The 20,274-nt window shown below is 39.9% G+C and overlaps 1 protein-coding gene across 4 annotated transcripts in view; it reads left to right on the top strand.

Moving 5' to 3' along the window:
• Positions 1 to 2,110: 2,110 nt before the first annotated feature.
• Positions 2,111 to 20,274, top strand: part of FIGN (fidgetin, microtubule severing factor) — a 106,375-nt gene continuing 88,211 nt past the window's right edge. For 2 of the 4 annotated variants that reach the window (XM_037397824.1, XM_037397825.1), the window contains exons 1-2: positions 2,111 to 2,411; positions 3,246 to 3,415. In XM_037397824.1, coding sequence (XP_037253721.1) covers positions 3,391 to 3,415 — 25 coding nt within the window. In that variant the 5' untranslated portion in view covers positions 2,111 to 2,411; positions 3,246 to 3,390. The remainder of the gene's footprint in view (positions 2,412 to 3,245; positions 3,416 to 20,274) is intronic. The other 2 variants (XM_037397829.1, XM_037397827.1) reach the window with 1 other exon arrangement.

The following is a 20,274-nucleotide window of genomic DNA, read 5'->3' as shown; positions in this document are numbered from 1 at the left end:
TGCTGTGCTGCAGATTTCAGCATCGGAGATTACTAAGTGTAATATGTATAGTTTGGTCAAATTAGTGAACAACATAAGCTACTGACATGCTGCCTGCATTTGGAACAGTCGTCTGCCTGCATTAATGCCAAAGCTGCCACTTAATATCCAGTAGCTCTTGTAGAAAGGACAATGGGTGGCTATCTGCACAGGTAATGGGCTGATCCAGGCATCGGGCCCATTGCTTATAGTCAGCCAGTGCTGAGGGCAGGGAAAAGGTGACTTCTATAGACTTCTGTTGCAAGTTCTAACATCCAGTTAAACTGTGTCTACATGTATGTTTCATTTTCATTGGGACATGACGGGAAGCACAAGAAGTTTCGCTAGTGTAAGCTGTATGTGCTCTAGAACCAACTTCCTTGCTTCAAAACACCTTGTTATTCCACTAGCAGTGCTCTCCTTACGTAGCAGCACCGGCGTTAGCACTAGCGTTACCCCTAGATGCCCAAGCAAGCTAGGAACACCTTCCGTATCCTTAACAAGCCAAAGTTTGTCTAGCCATTTTGCTCTGTCCTTTTATTTCCAGTCTCTCTAGGCACAGCTTTGTCGCCCAGGGGGCTCAGGCCTCCCAAAAGAGTCTTCAGCTGGTGAAAATAGTTTTGGGTTGACCGAATCACTTCATGGACCACATCAATCCGACAGGCCTTGCTCTCCTCTCTTTTCCATTACCTGGTAAGATAGGGACTGGCTGACAGCTCACAGTAGCTTCTGCTGGCAGCTACTTGTGAGTTTTATTTCGGCCTACTGTATTACTGAAAAGGAAAACAGCCAGGAAAACAGCCCATTCCTGCTCCCTCCAGATGCTAACCCCCTGGCACTGGTCTCCTCTGCCTCCTCCAGAGCCCGTAGTCCCACTGCATCTTCCTGTTTTCCTAGAAAAATGTAATCCATCTCTTCCACATCCAGGATGGACAAACAGCCCTTCCAAGCTGGTCTTAACTCCTCAGCAGGGCTGGGAAGGGGGGAAGCTAAACCGCTCCGGGAGGGACCCCGAGGCAGAGCTCGAGCAGCATCTGGACAGCGTGGCTTCTTCCCCCCTAGAAGAAATGGTAAAGATGCTCTGATCGCCTCATCAGGTGTAAAACCAGGAACGCAAGTCCGTCCCGTGGGAAGCCCTGGCTCCCCTCTCCGCAGCTGCGGTAGCGGGAAGGCAGGCGCGGGCGTGCGGAGGGAGCAGGGTGCCCGTGAGACCGGCACGGCGGGTCGGCCACGCTGGAGAAAGACCTGTTTGCGAGAGGCAGCATTACCGGTGTACAAGAGGGAGGGCCCAATTTGTGCTGTGTGGCCACTTTATGCCTTCCCTGCCAGCATAAAGAGGCTGTAAAGGCCGTCTAACGGCCCCCCGGGGAATCCCTCTTATGCAAGGGGAGTCCCCGGCAGCTGTGGGCCGGGGTAGCTGGCTCCCTGCCATCCCCCGCCGAGCCGGGGCTGGGGAAGTGCGGGCAGAGGGAGGTGTGGCTGCCGGGGCCCCTCAGCCATTGCCGGCTACCGGGAATGCCTCGCCGCGGCTGCTAGCAGCCAGGCTCCGGCGGGCAGCGGCCGGCGCTCCCCGGGAGCCAGCGCCGGCGCGGGGCACGTCTGCGGGGCGCTGGCCGCCGCCCGGGCCGGGACGAGCCCGCCGCGCGCGGGGCACTTCCACTCCGGCCATTTTCCTCAGGCGGCGGCGGCCAGTGAGCCCCAGCACCGGCCGCCCGGAGACGCGGCGCGGAAGCCGGCCGGCGAGGGAAGCCGCGCAGGCCGCCGCCGGCCGAGCCGGGACGCTCCCCGGCCCCAGGCGGGGAAGAGCGGGGCGGCCGCGGCGGAGCGGAGAGGGGGTCGGCCGCGGCCGGGGGAACCTTCGCGTCGGCTCCCTGCCCCGCGGGTGCGGGCCGCCGCTAGGCCCCGGCCCTCCCCCGCCGCCCCGCGCCGCGGAGCGCCGCCGCGCCCGGGAGGGAGCCCGGCCGCCGCCGCCGCCGAGGGGGCCCGTGCCCCGTCCCGCCGCCCCGGGGAGCGGGAGCGGGGCCGCGGCGCGAGCGCCCCGCTGCCCCCCGCGGGAAGCGGCGGCCCCGGCGCGCAGTGCCGCGGAGCGCCCCCGCCCCCCGCGCCGCTCCCCCTTTGAAAACTGATCTTTGGCTCTTCGCGTGAAAGTGATTTGAATTTGGCTCGGCGGCGCTCTGCGCAGGCGTCCAGCTGCTGGCATGCTGGCTCCTTGCAAAGCAGCTGTTTTGGGTTTGAAATTCCAACATGGCAGAGGCTGCAGTCAGTCTTCCCTTCAAAAACTTGGAATGATTTCAAATCATAGGCACCTTCACTTAACCCGAGCCCCCATTCATCAGCAAACACAGCGGATCGATGCTACTCTAACCTATCGGGTTGTTGTACCAAATCTCCAGGTAAGAGGATCTTTCTCGCGCCCCCCCCCCCCCCCCCCCCCCCCCCCCCCCAGTCTTTCTACCATCGTTTGAAATTTTATTTAATCTTAAAGCTCTGCGAAAGAGCCGCGTGGGGGGTTTTGGTGGGTTTTTTTGTTTTGTTTTTTGTTGGTTTTTTTTTTTTTTAATCGCCTGCTCGTGCCCTAAATATTTTGCCTAATTTGCAGTCGTTTTCTGATACTAAACACTCCGCTCTGCTTTCCTAATCGTAGTCTGGAAAGTACAGATATACAATCGCAGTGCATGGTTTTTCTTCCTTGATCGTTGCCAACAATAGTAGGCAGATTAAGAGTTCGCGATTGCAAGCTCCCTCCCCACCTCCTCCTCCTCCTAATTGGATTTATTTTTAAGTTGCATTGAAAACAATAAACTGCAGGTAACGCGGGGCTGGACTTTGAGGCAACTAACTTCTGAGCAAATAAGTGCAAATAATCTCACAAAACAAAAGTTAGGTTAAAATTGCTGTGGCTTGACTGGGGGGGGGGGGAGGCACGGATATGTCAGAGGAGCTGTTGCAGTGAAATGTAAGCACATCATCTTGGAGGGGGTACAGCGTGGTGGGCGTATTGTTGGCTCGGAAGGGAGAGAAAGATGTATAATTTAATGGTATATACAATCCACTGATCCTATTACTATCCTCCCTGGAGCTCTTGTTAGTTTCAATGGGAGTGAGTGAAATTGACATGGACTTGCATTCCTGGTCATGTGCTTTTTTTCCCCCCTTTCTTTCTTCTCTTGTGATCTGAGATCCCCTTTTTGTTGATGTTGCTTTCCCACTTAATTATATGCATGTAGGTTAAATGAATACCTGACGAAAGGGCCCACGTTTCAAGGCAGTGACATTTGATAGCTGAGAGGAAAAGTGGCTTTAATGAAAAGCAACCTTTGGAATTCCTGCTTGTGAAAAATCCAATTCAGCTTTTTGTGCTGCCAGCAAGAAATGATCAGTAGCACCAGTGTTTATGGTATGTCCGTTTTGGGATCTACTTCCTTTGCATCTAAATAGCAAAGACAAATTTAAATAGCATGATAACGCACTGAGGACTCTGCATGCAAATATTTTGTAATAAATAGCTAATGTTTAATAGTATATTTTCACTTGTGTATATATATAGGAGCATTTTTTTCTCTTGCTATCATTTGTTTATAATTTCTGCTTCGATTGTAGCATTAGTTTTGTCCGTTGTATTGATCTCAGTTGTAAAATCTAAAGTTGCATGTTACTAGCAGTGCACTATATACACCACTGAACTCCAGTGGTGTGTAATTTAGAAAAACTCAGTGGCCGGAGAAGGCAAAAATGTGTAGCAATGAATATATACACCTATACGTCTACATACTCGTGCATACATGCCTAAAATGCTTCTTTTCCTTGTGCAAACTAATAGTTTTTTAGTATATATTTGAACTCCAGCTGCTTTTCCCTCTCTTACTTTCAGCATAATCATCTGCTAGAGGTTTTAACTGATGTGGGGTGAGGGAATGTTTTGCATGTAAACAAACAAAATTACTGTTGTGGCCGAATGTTTAATATTGTATAATAAGTGCATTTTATGCTCAGTTTACAAGTGTCTGGTTCCCACTGCTCTGTTCTCAATGTGTAACAGAATGAAATAATCAGGTGTTGAAACTGGCTTCATTTTAACGGTCACTCTCCAGCCCCCCACGCTGCCCTCTCCTCCAAAAAAGTCAGATAAAATGGAGCATGGGGAATTTCAGTAGATCTCCTTCTGGTGCAGTAGATACACCTCTAGGTATGCAATTAAGGTTAAGGAACTAACAACAGAAGTGACTATTAGTCTGTTTTCTGCAACCAAAAAGAGGGTACGTTCACTTTTAATTGCATTTGGTAGCAACAAATAAGGATGGAGAGAGACCCTAGGAGAGAGAGTGTGTGTGCGTGCGCGTGTGTGTGTGTTTGGGATAAGGGGGAGGTCTGGCGTGTGTGGCTGATGATCTCTCGTAATAACATATCTGAATGCAAGAAAGAAATTGAGAGAGCAGTTGCACAACGTACACTCCTATTTTGGTGCTGTAGGTGACTATATTGCTAAACATATCCTGGGTGCTATATGATGCGAGTGATCTGATTGCGTTTTGCATGTAGAACTTGTTGACTTTGAAGCGATCAATAAGGCGACTGTTTATTTTAGATGCACATAATTTGCCCTGAGAAATGTTTTAAGGAGGAGAGCGAGCAAGAGCAGAACATTTTTTTTCTTTCTTTTTTCTCCCTTTTTTTTTTTTTTTTTTTTTTTTTTCTAGAGCTGTTGGAGCAAATGTGATTGCCAGATGGGAGATTTCCCTCTGTGATGTTAAAGCTGTAATATATATTCAGAGCAGATTGGACTGCTGCTTGTGATGAGGAGGATATTACATTTATAAATTTTAAATTGGGAATCGGACAGTATGCTGAGAGCTGAAATTGGATGGTGTGGACAGTTTGGACTGTTAAATGCTATTCCCAGATAATAATAATAATCATAGTAGCAGTAATATATATATGTATAATCAACATGATACTATTAGGCAGCTATATACATTCTATGGCACTTAAGTATATATTTCCAAATATGATTTCTCCTCACTTCCCCCCTTTCCTAAAATGTTAGGGATAGGATGTGGTTGGGAAGGGAGTTTAAAAGCCCACTGTTAGGAGAAATCAAACATAATCAGGTTCCTGTTTGAGGAAAAGTTTTGCTACAATTCTTGTTGCGGATGCACCTCTTTCTGAGTTTTTGTTTTGCCCATGTATGTGGCCTGACAGTGCCACAATCCTGAAAGGCTGGAAAGTGGGAACTAGTCACACTCCAGCAGCTCTGCTGTTGCAAATTAAAAGTGTGTTGTGGTCAGGAAATGAAAGCTACAATGTCTCTTTTGAACAAGTCGTTTATCAAGAGAAACATCTATCAAGCAGTGACTTGTCACATTGATCCTCTAAAAGTTAGGTCCGAAGTGGAAGCTGCTTTGATGTTTTTGATCCCAAATTTATAAAATTGAAAAAGCTGGAGAGAGTAGGACTGATTTGCACTTAGAAATGACTCTGCGCTGGGTGTGACAAAATCATCAAGTATCTGTGATACAGAGCTGGTAAACCAAGGAGGTATCAGATCTTCTGCCTAATTTTTATTTTCACGTTGAAACTTTAGCTTTGCCACACAGGCATCTCTTTTCATACTTTTAAAGATCCTCTCAGGATGCCCATGCTTTATTTCATCAGGGATATTTTCTTGCTTAGGAATACAGCTGTTGCTTCCAAATTGAACGTTTTTCCCTTGGTTTTGTGATAGTATTTATAGAGTTCAGTTTGAGAGGGCAAATTCAGGGGTTTTTTTTGCTCTTGTCTTCAGTCATGTTTCTTCTCTATTTGTGATCTGTTTCCACCTCTCCTCCCTGTGAAGCAAAGTTTTGTTTTGGTTTTTTTTTACTGCCAAAGTAATGTTTATTGCAAGTAAGGTACATTTGAAGGTATCTGTTTGCACAGCTTAAAACATGAGTTAAGAGTCCTGTTAAGTGTGTCTTCCCCTTCTCATCCTCTTTTTGATTCCATTTTTGGCATATGAACCACACTTTCATTCTCAACAGGAGCAGTGTATTTCAAATTGAATATCAAGTCGAAATCTCAAGTAAAAAAAAAACACAATAAAAACCAAAACAAACAAAATACCAAAACAAAGTCTAAATTGATCTTTTATCTCTACTTATTTTCAAACATTTCAATTGTTCAGCAACTTTTAAGAATAGTTTTTCATTTTGCATGAAGTTTCTGTTTGGATTATCAAAGAATCCCTTTGACAGAAGAGGGTTTCGGTGTTTGTTGGGTTTTTGTTTTGTTTTCTATTCGGCTAAGGTATGAGCTAAATCATCCTTAAAGCAGGATGCTTTGACTTCTTCAGTGTCATAAATGAGACTAATATGCTTATGAATACTTGATAGGGACCCATTTGCAAATAGGCAGCAACAGCAGCGTGGTGGGAGTTTTGGTGAGTGTTATACTTGCTAATTAATCATGTTTGAAATGAAGCAATCATAGCATGGTAATAAAGGCTCATTGTTGTTTGATGTTTGTAACAGGATGTGACTCCTACACAAATCTGGTGGGTTTGGGGTTTTTGTTGCTATTTCCCCCCCTTCATAATAAGATACCTTCACTACTCAATCAAATTGTTTTCATTTATTGCAACATCTGTGGAAGCATAGGGAGTTTTGCTTCTCTTTCTAGCAGGTTTTAGAAACATGAAGATTGTATTGTTATTGTTATTTTCATTATACAGTTCATGGGGAAAAAAATATAGTCTTATGTCATTATATAGTCTTATGTCATTAGATGTTCTTTAAGACTTTCTTGTTAAAGCCCAAAATTATTCAGGGTTTGTTTTTTTTTCCCTTGGTATAAAAAGCCTACTACTCTTTTTTTGTTATAATTAATAAAATGGCGCTTCATGAACTTTTGTGCTCTATTTGCTTACGCATATGTAGTAAGGGTTAGCAACTAAAAATATATTCCAGAATACTTTGCATACTAGTCCTTTAAGAATTAAACTGTAAAACACTTGGAAGGTGTTTTTGTTTCCTTGTTTTGGTTTTTAATATGGATCTGATCAGATATGGCATCTTTAGGCTTTATTGTTCACCTTTCAATTAATAACTACTGTATACAATGGAGAGAGATGTGATAATCTCTTTCAGACTGCAAAGCTTTAGTTTCAAAATTTAATTAAGGCTATTTTATGCTGCATGAACAAGGTTTGAAATCTGCTTTTGTGTAGATGCTCTCCTTCTTTTTAAAAATATAATTCCTAGAGGAAAATTAGTCTGAAGGTTTCTGTCAATACGTTTCTTCAATGAATGCATACAAGAAACATTGAATATAATGACTGATCTTCCTGTAGTCTTAATCATCAATTAATAGGCTTATCTGCTTGTTAGGAGTGGGTTTAATGGTACGGAATCAGCGTGAGATCTGTGTACATGAAACATTTGTATGTTGTTTATAACAGACTGAGTTTTGATCTAGCATTCCTAGATCTAATAATAGAAATATTTGGCTCTTTGCCCTCAATCAATATATCCCTTAATAGAACAAACTTTGCATAATACTTTCATAAAGTGCCAGATGTATTGATACTGAGTTGATAAATTTAATTACTGGGGTTTTACATTGATTCATTGATCTTATGATTGGAGGAAATTGTTCTGCAGACATTTCTGAAGTATTGAGGAATATTGTATATCAATAAAGCTTGACTAATTGATCAATCGGCACTTTTTTCTCCTCCTGAGTCATTGATAAGAAAAGGCATAAAAATAACTGTAAAAAGAATTTTGGATAAACTAATTAGAAATTCTTGTGTGTTGTTAACAGAGCAGATGAGAAGCAAAGGTCTATGCAGGTGGGAAAAACATCAACTTTGAAGTGGAATTGTGCATATTGGGCTCAATCCTTAGCTGGTGTAAAATAGTTTAGCTGTAAAGAGCTACAGTAATTTGCAGGTCCCAGGTTTTGGTTTTTTTCCTTCTTTTTGGTGTCTTTTTTCTCTTTCTTTTTTCCCTTTTTTTTTTTTAGTACCATTCTTTGGCTTATTGGAAGCTGTTTTAAATCAGATATTATGGCTACCAAAATATATGGAATTTTAGATAAGTATCTGATCCAAAATGAATAGTATAGCTATAAAATTCATTTGAAGAGCTGTAAATTCAGGATTGCATATCCCTGATATTGTTGCAGAGTATTAAACTCTTGCTGCTAGAGATGCTATCCTCTAAGTGAAAACTTATCTTTCTTATGGGAAAGATCGCTTCAAGGAACTCTAGGCTGGGAAAAGGCATGGAGGATTTTTTTTTGTTGCTAAAATAATAATAAAACAATTTCCAATACATAGAATTAGTTATAGAAATATTTTCCAGGTGAAAAACCTTACTGGAATACTTGGCTTTATTTCTGTGAGGCATGTGACCTTTTCACCCTATGTCAATGATATTTTTATAGAGCGTGTGAGAAATGTGAGCATAAAGAAAATTCCGTAAGATTTTTTTTTTAAATAGAAAAGAAAAATCTCTGAATCTCAAAACAACATATACATCTCCCTTAGTAAAACTGTATTCCTTTAAAGTATGATAGCTAATACAGAAGAATAGAGAAAATCCACTTGCAATATGTTACCATAGGTTCGACAAATACAATCTTATCCTTCAAGGAGCAAGGAGTCCTAGACTGTAATGGAGGTCAAAGGAATTCTAAGGCTTTCAGTCTTTTAATAACTGTACCTGCCACCCCCCTGATCTGCATGTTAAAGAGAATGCATGTATATGTATTATGTTTCTTAGAAGATAATTTGTATTTGCAGCAACCTACTAAATACAAGTGGACTTTACTACTACTGCTTCTAAATACCTGTTGATGTTGGCCTTGCTGTGTGTCTAGTAAGGGTAAAATAGAAAGAGGAATACTTGGTCAGTCTTGGTTACTTTGGGTCTTGAGAAACTGGGTGGGATGGGGGGAGATCAGGCTTTGACAAGCCAGTTTGAGAATGGGAAGAATACTAGAAAGTGTAATCTGCCCAAAGCTCCACTGAATAACAGCATACGGAGACCTCTGCAGTGATGAAAATGCGGAGTCTGTGCTTCCTTTTTGCTGAGTTATATTGCTATGGAGGTATCGGCACACACAGTATGGTAATAACAATATTGTATGTCTGTTCTTATAGTGCTAGTAACGGTACCTGTCAAACGTATCATAATGCTGAACTATCTGTTTAATCATATAAGCAACACTCCTTACTACAATTGCTATTATATTTGTACAATAGAAAGAACAGCCATGTGTTATTATATTTAAATAATAGAATAAAACTTTGTTCTTTAAACTGTTTTTCTGCATATGGAAAAACCTAAAGTTTCAGGTGTCTCAGCTATAATTAAAAATAATGCAGCTAGATGACTGTCATGTCACTGGCTGATATTTTTTTTTTACTAGTCTGTTAAGCTTGTATTCTGATGTGCCATGAAATGCCGAAATAGTAATTACCAGTCATATTATTTAACTTACTGAGAAACTATTTTCTCAGTTCTTTTAAAGTATAGCACAGCTACTGCTACTATGTTGTTATTTCAGATATCCTGATAATGATGTGGACAAAAATGTTGAGATTATTTTGATGTGATGGCAAACTTTGGTGGTGCAAGTCCATTTTCGCTCTAGGTTCTTTGAAATCACATATGGCTTGGAGTTTTTGTTATCTGTTTTTAACCCTTTCATATTCTACTTCTAATGTTATGTACTCTTTGTTAAAGCATATGGTTCATTTTCTGTATATGAATTGCTCAATGCATGGAGATGTATGCCACAATTTATTTTGTGTGATATTTTTGAATGTTTGCATGTGTCAAGCTGGTTATAGATCGGTGATAAATTGGCTTCAGTAATAAGTATCTACTTTGCATTAATACTCCAGTAGTAAGAGCATACTGTGGTCAAACTTCATGATCTAAGGTAGCTGTCTCACATCTAACTGAGCAAGGTCTGAATGAATGATTCTCTGTTATGGGTCATAATTAAACTTTTTGTTTCTCATCTTCAGCATGATAAAATACTTAAGGGACACATTAATGCATGTTTTCATAACTCCTGCTTATCCGAATGGAATTGGGAAATGCATATTGAGAGGAGATGGGAGAAGGGGCTGGACCTGGTGGGTTACACGGGTTTGCAGCAGGAATGTATCTTCATGCTCTCATTCAAGGGTTATTTTTTGGCCTGATTTAGAACAACTGCTGTTTGCTTTATATTATGTTGGAAATAACATCTGTATTTTCCCCCTCTGTCTCCTCTATTCTAACACACAGGCAAGTAATTAATAAAAAAACATGTACAGAGTGAGCTTGAATTACCACTTCATAAAACTATGAGAACTGCTGCAAAGATATTCCTAGACAGTACAACAGATGTTAATGTGTGTACGCTTCGTCTGGAGACATAGTGAGGGGAAGAGCCAACAATTATTTTGTATTACTGAGTGACAGCAGAGGGTGGATGGGAATGATAAAGTTATATGCAGAATGTATTAATCCCTGACAATAGTATCAATATTGACATTTTAAATATTATGAATAGATAGTCCTGCTATACACGTTTTTGTGATAGCTGTGCTTTTAGATTAAAAGTAGCTATTTATATACCTTACGGCTCAGTGTGGTCATGTTGAAAGAATGGACTTACTCATCACAGATTCTGAGAAAGTGCAGGTTAACATCCTCTGTCTTCTTTAGACCTATCTGATTACTTCAGCCTCCTGTGTTGACACAGAGAAAGAAACAGCTAGATTCTATGCTGGAAGAATAAGGTCTGCAAGCAGTGACTGATATAAGGTATCCCATTGTGATACCTAAACCAAATTTTAAAAAATCAAGCATCCTTTTCAAGTAAAACTTGAGAAACATAGAAAGGAACAGCAAAGATGTATCTGAACACACTTGAAGGTGCACCATTTACTTTCAAAAGAGATCTTTCCCATCACTCGTGGATAGCTTCACCATGAAGAGTGATATCAAAAGATCTCAGAAAAGTGACTATTCTTTTATGTCTTTGGGAACTCAGATGCTTACAAGATTGTTTCTGAGAAGGAAAAGAATTGATCCTATTTTCAGTCCCTTGTTGTTGGCATTTGTGGACCACACCACTATGTACAGCATTGTAGAAATATACTCTAGTAGATGAATACAATTCTGTTTCCTCTTGCAGCTTGAAAAGAATAGTGCAATGTTGCTGTATGTAAACTCAGTTTAGAAAATATGTTTCTGTGAATCCTTTCTTGCACTCTATAAAATTGTTTTATTTAAAATACATACGGAGTTTGCTGAAGATCTTTAAACTTAATGGATAGGTCATCTGCGTGATTAAAATAGAGAAATTAAAATTTTAAATAGTATGCATTGGCTTTTATGAAAGTAATACAGGCTAAAAGTCACATGTGATAATTTGTGAACTGGTATCCCCATTCAGTCAGAAAATTGATGGCTTTAAACTAGCAAGATACAGTTATTTTTAATATGGAAGGAGACTGTAAATTTGCTAACTCTTTAGCTGAATGTACACTTAATTTACAAAATTGAGTGGTTTTGTGTTTACTAGTGTTAGATCTGCAGCTTTATATTAACTACATGTCTATGCTCATCCTGTATTGAACATACTATTCAGAGGCAGATGTTCTATTTTAAAGATAGTAATTTTTCATGTGTCTATAGAATTTCTGGCAATTCTGTATTTCTTACTCTTTGCCTTTGATAAAAGCTTAAATAAATATATTTTGGAAACTGTTCATGCAGCAATTAACCTTTCTTAATCCTTGATTTTCATATTTTTCTTTGACTTGCATACATTTCATTTCATAGTCCTATCCTGTGTAGGCGTTCTTTATGCTACAACACTAGTGTATTTTTCCGCTTTCAGTTTAAAAACTTTAGTGGCAACATTAATTTAGCTGATATGGTAGTCCTATTGAAAAAAATAATCTATTATTCAGATTAATGTTAGTGTTTGTAGAGAACTGAAGCTGAAAGTCAGTAAATCCTGTGTAATGAGGGGTATGAAGCACTTCTCGTTATTTGGCCCCTAGCACTTGTCAATGCGACAGTCACATTAAAGGCACACCTTAATTTGCAGAGAACATCTTTGTTGAGACACGTAGTTAAGTAAGTTTGAGAAGCTTTTCTTTAAGGTTTTTAAAAATTTTATTTTAAAGTTAATGTAGGTGAAATATATCTCATCATGTGCTTATAGAGGCTGTGAATAACTAATACCTTAACAAATAATATTTTTCAAGTTTTCACTACTTAGAAATATTCAAAAAGTTCTAATGTGATATTTCTTCCATCACTGAGCAGATAATCCGTAAGGTACAGAATAGTAGACAAACTGACACTAGTATTCATTGGGCGAAAAAAATTTCACTGCTAATTAAGGAAAGATGTTTTCTTATTGAGCAATTAGCAAACACTTTTCTACACCCCACCCCACCCCCTCACCCCCTCCCGCCCCTTTCCAAGACGTCAGCTGTTTAGAGATAGTAGAAGTCGATGCTTTCATTCATGCCAGGCAAGTCCTTTTGGCTAAAGTTACTGTTCCTTTCTGTTGCAGAGCTGCTACAGCAGCTGCAGTTTGAGCTTGAAGGCTCCGAGTGGCTGAGATAACATCACGAATAGTATTGCATCTCTGCAAGTGCAAGCATTTCCACTTTTGGGTGCTCAGTTATCAGAGGCTCTGAGTCCCTGCAATTTGTAATGACTTTGGATATTCAGGCGTAGAACAAATCTTACAAGCCAGGTGATGGGTATTATAAGGAATTTCCCCAGAAAATGGTAGGCATTAGCTTCATTTGTACTTCCTAAATGCTACAATCTCCCTGTTTGGGTATTAATGCTGTATGATAGAGTAAATAAGGTTTTCGATTTTTCCTGCTTGTTGTAAGAATACATTTTAAATTCATCAGGGCAAAAATACATGTGTTACATAAAGGTATAAGGAATGACTCATTTGCGATTTTGGACAGAGGAAACTTTAAACTCCGTTTGTTACTGGGTAAATGTTGCAAGGAGCAAAATGCAGAGTAGATATTGCTGTTTCAATTGCAGAATCTCTCTTAGTTACCTTCTCCCTCCTCCTGATCCCCTTCTCCCTCCCCACCCCCCCTTCTTTAAACAATTATGGGCATTGTGCTCCTTAACAGTGCATAGTTACTGTAAAGATAGATGTCCTCAAATAATGAGTTTCTAATAATAATCAGAGAGAGTTAGATTAAACTGGTTTTGTATAGAAATCTTACAGTGTGAAAACGTACACCTACAATCCCGAGATATATTTACAGGAGCTAAGACTATTTACAGGAGACTAACCCAATTTTGTATCTGTGGATGTGTGCAGGGAGGGCAGAGTAGAGGCGTATGTTTGTATGTGCCTATGTTTTTGTTCACCTGCTTTAAAGACTTCAGAAGATTATTTTTTTTTAGTACCAATTTCTATTTTGCTTTCTGATGACCAAATATGTTTTACAATCACAACACACTAATTAGCTTCTGTGATTACACTGGAAAGCTTGCATCCTTTCAAATGACTTCTAGCCATGCTCTCCTTTCTCTCTTGCTTCCCCCCACCCCTCTGGTCTTCCCCACCCTCACCCCCTGTATGAGGTTTATTACATTATATTTGTTGCTTTCTTCCTTGTTCAAAAGTTCTGAAGGGAAGTAAATGAAAGTGCTAAGCAGCAACAGAAAAAGAGTTGTCACTACATTGGCTAAGAAAAGCATTTTTCCTAACAGGTCCTCGATCAGCAAGGCCATACAGTAAATAGAGCAAAATAGTTTAACTTATGTTTTAGAAATACATATGCCATTTAAATGGAAACAAACCCCCAAATCTCCCACATACCTTTTGGGGGTTGGCGAACAAAAGCTCGCTTGTACGCTCCAAATTCCCCTGGGCCTTAATTTGCAATACCATTATTTAAGCCTGGCTGATATAAACCCATTGCAGAGAAATAGAAGCTCTCCTTCCTGGCTTTTCAAAGCCATTCCGTGCCCCCCTCTCTCTGCCTATCAGCATCCCCCAGCCCCCTTGCCCCCCACCCCCCTTCCCAGCCTCTCAGTCTTACCCTGCCACTGTGGAAGTCTTCTGTATTTGAAATATAGTAAATGTAGAAATACTGCACTTCTATAACACGGGGAAGTGCCATTCTGCATGGTTTTACTAACGTCTCTACCAACACACATGTAATTCTATCTTCTGACTAAGATCAAGGCTATAATCACTTTAATATCTGTTGTGTCCTCTACCAGGTGACCTGCAGTCTTTCATTGTAAAGATAAGAGACTCTGATATAATAAGTTATTTCTTCTCTAAGTCTGATCTTAAAGAAAATACTAACCAGAAACAGAGAAGAAACTCCTGCCCACCTCATATTCTTTTGGGGTGCCAGACTTTCTAGGTATCGGCTTGTGGGTACAGTACTGACGTTGTTGGATGTTCAGCTGGAAGCTGTTCTGGAGGAGAACTGGGCTTGGGTATAACCCCCAACTGCTGACAGTAAATATGGGAATCACTGTAGCCTGATGCGGCATTGAGCTACATCTCTGTATACTACAACTGTATTTATTTTGCTGCTATTAAAATGGCAGTCTGCTTTGTCATTAAGAGGCTTGTATTTTTGAAATAGCAATTGAGGTGCAGTTCTGAGCCTTTGAGTTAGTACCTGTTAGTGGGAAGAGCTAAGAAATAGATGAGCTACATTCCCAAATGTGGGTGGAAGGATGGTAATACATGCCTTGGCATCTGCCAGAAGTGTGGTTTTCGTGTTGCGCCCCCCCCCCCCCCCCTTGCTTTAGTTTTGAAAGGTGTAAGGTATTCTGATAAGCAGAGAGGGAAAAACAAAAGGGAAAAATACTTCCAAGCAAATCATTATAGCATATCTCAATGACTGTGCTCCACACTTAAATTTAATTAGAAGACAACTGCACTGGAAAACTGGTCATTTTAGTCATAGTTAACGACTGGTTCTCTCCTACCCCCAATCAGAAGCGATTATATGCTGTGTTGTATCATGTAATTTCTACAAGAAAATTAAGTATGAATAGGCACGATGGTATTGTGTAGTTGCAATAATGAGGTTTTCATTAATGATGTTAATTTATCATTTAACTATCCTTTTGAAGGTGAACATAACTATTTTCCTTGTGGTATTTCCTTTTACTGTATATGCCAACCAGTATCAAATTGGAGTATTTTGTAAATATTTTAAACAAAAGAACTGTGGCTGGATAGCTATTAACATGTTCATTATGTGCTAAAAAGGCACTGAAAGAAGTGAAACTTTGTATGTCCATGTTTCTTACAGGTTAACTACTTTCAGGAGAGATTTCTTTTATGTTGTAATACAACTTACTAGTGTATGATTTCTAAAGTGTCATGGGTAGTTCAATGCTGGATGTGAGGCAAGCAAGTTTGTTTCCTAGTTAGCTGTAATAAGACTTACTTGCTGTCAGTAGCAAGATAATAAGGATAAAAATCATGTACGGTTTAAGAAAAAAGATCTATTAATTTACATTTGTGCACCAACTTCTACTTGGTGATACGCTTGTTGGGCTGAGCTATTAAGTGCTCTGTGGGCTGTATTTCAACGAGTGTATGATTGACTAGGTATATTAGATCTTTTTACCTATTGCTAATGCAAAATTTGACCCTAGTTTTACCCTGACATGTTTTTGCCTTTAAAAAGATCCACGCTTTATGAGTACACAGGTGGGTGGTAAGAAAATTTATCATTGTTATTTGTAGGGTGTGGCTCTGTTAGAGTAGGAGTAACCTAGATCGGAACTGATGCTGAATAGGTTTTGCATTTTTTTCATTATTTTGATTCCAAAGCACAACTGTGGGAATTGAAATATCGTCTTAAAATTTCAAATCTACATTTTATGCACTGTGCCAAAGCACCCATGAGCTCATTAAGCAAAGACTTTTTCAATTAGATCTTGTGTTTATGCATGTATTTATACTTGGCAGAAATCCTTTAGAGGTTTCATTTGCTGTATTAATACTTATGGTGTCTTGGAGTACATAAAATATGCTTTAATAAAATGAAGAGTAAGCACTGCTTACAGATCTGGTTCTGGTAGTTTCCCCTGTATATTAGTGGCTGCTGAAAAGTTGCTTGGCCAGACATCCAGCCTCTAGAGGGCATGCCAATAACCCCCCCGCCTGCACAACCATCTGCAGAAAGTTTTAACACTGGCACCTACAAAGAGAATCCCATTCGTGTTGCATAATAAAATCTCTGTGTGTATTCCTTGTTATTAGTGGAGTTTTGCTACAGTAAGAGATTTGCTTTCCTTTTCTTTTTCCTTTTTTAATCTGGGGGAAGGCTTTTGTACTTGTTATGCTGTTTGCTTCCCCCTCCCCCAGTGGTGATCTTTATGGAAGTCTCAAATCCACTATGGTATAATCATTTGGCTCACTTACAGTTATTTCTTCACATAGTAGAAATCTTTCTTTAGGTATACACCGCTCTTTACTGTAGTAAAGACTACAGAAGCCAGTGCACAGTATTTGAGACTTGAAAAATCAGGTACTAAAATTTATTATGTACTAAAATCTAGGTAATAAATAATTCAGGTGGGATTAAAGCCAGTTAACCATACTCCAGTTGCCTAGGTTCAATTGCTCGACCCTTTTCTCTCATGAAGTGCCATATTACAGTTTTTTGTTCTCCTATGGACTACTGTTACTAAGGTTGATATTTATGTGGAGTCATATTTGTTCTCCAGTTCAAATGTTTGACTACGGTTCTCTAGTCCAGTATATGACCATCAGAAATCAGAAGTTTTCCAATAATTCAAATTAATCTGGTAGTCTGCTTCAAATTTTCCTTAGACTTACTGATGTAAAACAAAAAAGCAAGAATTCTTGGTACCATCAATTAAGACATGCCCTGAACCATAGTTTAGTTCTAGTCTACAAATGTGAGTACGTTTAGGGAGAAATATATATTTAAGAAAATCTTTTTGCACAGAGTGTCATTAACCAAGTATAGAACTTTTCCTAAAAGTGTACTGGTTTAGTTTGGGCACTTTCTGCTTGAGCACTTTAAAATATTATTTTGCAATTTGAATTGAAATTTGGTTGGAGCACGTATACTTTAGAGGGAGGAAAAGTATTTCCTGCTGATGACTTCATTAAGTCCTCTGAGTAGATGAACAGATAGGCCTGTTACTCTGGGCAAACCATGCCTTTTAATTGCATAAATACAGCATTTTAGCTACACATTTATTGTTGAGCCATGAAGCTTAACTGCATTGTGGAGTTTCTATGTTTCTATACAACATAAGTAAAAACTGAAAAAAAAATAATCCAGCAAAAGTTAAAGGGTTTCGGTTTGTTTATTTTGGAGGTCACCTGGCCTACAGTCAGGAGATCTATGCTTAATTCCCATTTAGCTTTCCAACCTTTTATTGAAAAGTAATTAAAAAAATAATCAAGCTGTTTGGTGTATGAAGTGCATGGTATCTGCTTTATGGGTGATACTGGACCAAATTTCACTAGGGAAGTTTGACTGTGACCCATGAACAGTTTGCAAGATTTCTGTAGTATGTTCCTAGGCTGATGCAACCCCATATGCAAAGTTTTCCATTGCTTCAAAATGTCTAAGGGGTTTTGTTGGTCTAAGGACAATTAGAGTTTATGGAGTTGCATGGGGGAAAAATTTCCAAGACAGAGCACAATCTGTGAAAGCATTAGGTCATACTCCTTATGTCTTGACCACCTGTGGCCAACAGATAGTTAACTTACTGGAGAAATAATGGTGACATTGTTTTGTGATTCATCTAATCCATTTTTTTCCCAGGAGGCTGAGACAGTCACTAGTGTGTCACTTCAACCTTGGCATACACCCAGGTTGCAAACTTGTTCCTTCATTTGGTGTTGTGTGTTGGAGCCGTGCAGTAAACTGCCCAACACACAAAAACCTCAATAAAAAGGGATGTGTAACACCTGGAGGGCGGCATGGTTAACCCCTTTACAAACCTGATCTCTGCAGGGTTAGGGGTACTCTTAGAATAAGCTTTAGCTGTCATGGAAAAAGGTTGGAAATATAGTTAGGGTATCTGGTCAGTCTTAAATAACCAAGTTTTTTGATGACAGAGCTCTTTACAGTCAGAGACCGTCCCCGCTGTTCTGCCTGGGAGAGAGTAATCTTTTTTTTTCCTAACTGCCAGTAGAGGATTAGTATCATCCAAGCATATCCTTATTGTTGTCTTCCAAACCTCAGTATCCTGGCCCTTTCTCTTCCATCCTGTCAAATGGGTGGTTCTTACAGCTTGTTCTGAAAGCCAAAAAAATCGGGCCGTGTTGAAGCGAGTAGGGGGGAAGCAAGCCCTAGAGCCAGAAACATCCCTGTGAGGGACATGGTGCCTGTGGTCCTTCCTGGGTGCCCGCTGGAGGGTCACCTCAAAATAGCAGGGACAAGTGAATATGCTGTGAATGTATTGATACAGTTTATGGCATTATTTCTTTTAAAAGTAGTTATGTGGGGAAAATAATTCAAAATTAATTTTGATGGGAAGTGTAAAAGCACCAAGCAACTCAAATGTAAGCTGAATGCATGGATGGTCTCTGATTTTTGTCGCTAGAAGGGTATGTGTCATGTCTTTGGTCTGAATTTAGAAAACTGTGAATTTTGTCCTTGTGATGGAACATTGTACCTCTTAAGTATAGGAGAGGGGAGAAAAACCGCAAAGGATTTTTTTTTCCTCCTGAACAAATGAAAGCAAGAGCAAAGTCTTCTTCATTTTAGAATTCAGGCTCCAAATTTCACTTTAAACCATTTTTAATAGAAACAGTAAATTATAAATCATCTAAGCAATTATCTTAACACAGAAGGAGTGAGGCCCATCCTGGGCTTCAGCCCCAGATATTTCTGGACTACAATAATGGCCCAGCCCAGATATTTACAGCTTAATTTTTGTTCATGTGCACTTGTCCATAAATGGTTCCTTTTCCATTTCCAGTTCAACAACTAAACCACTTATAGTAGAGAGTAATTTAAACTTGAATGACGGCAAAATGTGAATAGAGACAATTTACCTTGGGAAACTTTGAAGTCCATTTCCAGTATTTAAAATGTAAGGTAATGGTTGAACAGAGAACGACTGATCAGTAAGTGCTCCTTTATAAATGTTGTAATCTTTATTTTTTAAATCTATATATGTGTATAAAATCTGGGGGTTTGTTTGGTTTTTTGGGTGTGTGGTTTTTTTCTTCTTTTTTTTTTTTTTTTCTCTTTTTTTCTTAGATTTACTGCAGTTTGGAGCAGAGACTTTTTTTCTTGCCTTTTAATGCTGTGCCATCTAGCACTGCTTGCGTTGCAAGCCAGTGTATCTGACCTCACTCCTCTCCTCATTCCTGTCCTCCTCACTGCTCCTCCCAACCAGCCCCATTGCTTGAAACTAAACAAATTGAAAATAATGATTGGTAACCATTTGCTGTGCTGAAATTCCACGTACAGCAGTTAACTCCATTTTACAAAACAACTTCAATCTAGTGAATTACAGTGCAGTTCTTGGTGGCAGCAGATAGCAACAAGCAGTTTCGAGTTCCTCTAGACAAAGCAGTTCACATAGGGAGCATTATGCAGAGTCACTTGGTGGTGTTGGGTTGGTGCGGGGGATACTTTTGCCATCAGACAGTTCAGTGTAATGCATTTAAAATTAGAGAGACTCTAACCATGGCTTAATTGTTTCGTCTGATTGAAAAAGGGACTGGTCCGTAAAACTGCAGACAGGCGATCTTGCAAACGTGCGCGCTTTAGTTTGGTTTTCTGTTTCTGCAGCTGCAGCGCAATGCGATGAGTAGTGTGTTCGGCTTTCAGTCACTTTCATGTGACTTTTGGAGTGCCCAATGAAAGCCTCAACCAAAAATTAGATTGCATAGCTGGTCAAAGTGTATTGAAGAGCAATAATTATTCATAGAGGTTTCTACTGTAGAAACTCTTTTATTGATGTAGAACTTAAGAAGAAACACTCTAAATAGTGATGGACTGCCAAAAAGCAGGTATTCAAATAGCAACAGACTATGATGTAATGTTAAAATAGGTACCATTATCATCTGTGTTTTTAACTCATTTTCAGTTATTTGAGCTTAGGTTTTGATCGCGTATAAAGAAAGTTGCTTAAAATGGGCAGTATATTGAGTTCAAAGGACCCATACAGTTCATAAATTCTCCGGTGTCTACTGGATTTTTCATCAGGGAGACTTCCAATAAAAATGATCTATTTTAGAAATAAT

The sequence above is a fragment of the Falco rusticolus genome, chromosome 8 (assembly GCF_015220075.1).
Source record: "Falco rusticolus isolate bFalRus1 chromosome 8, bFalRus1.pri, whole genome shotgun sequence".
Lineage (NCBI taxonomy): Eukaryota > Metazoa > Chordata > Aves > Falconiformes > Falconidae > Falco > Falco rusticolus.
The sequence above is the reverse complement of the archived record's forward strand: the minus strand, read 5'-3'. Positions and strand labels throughout refer to the sequence as shown.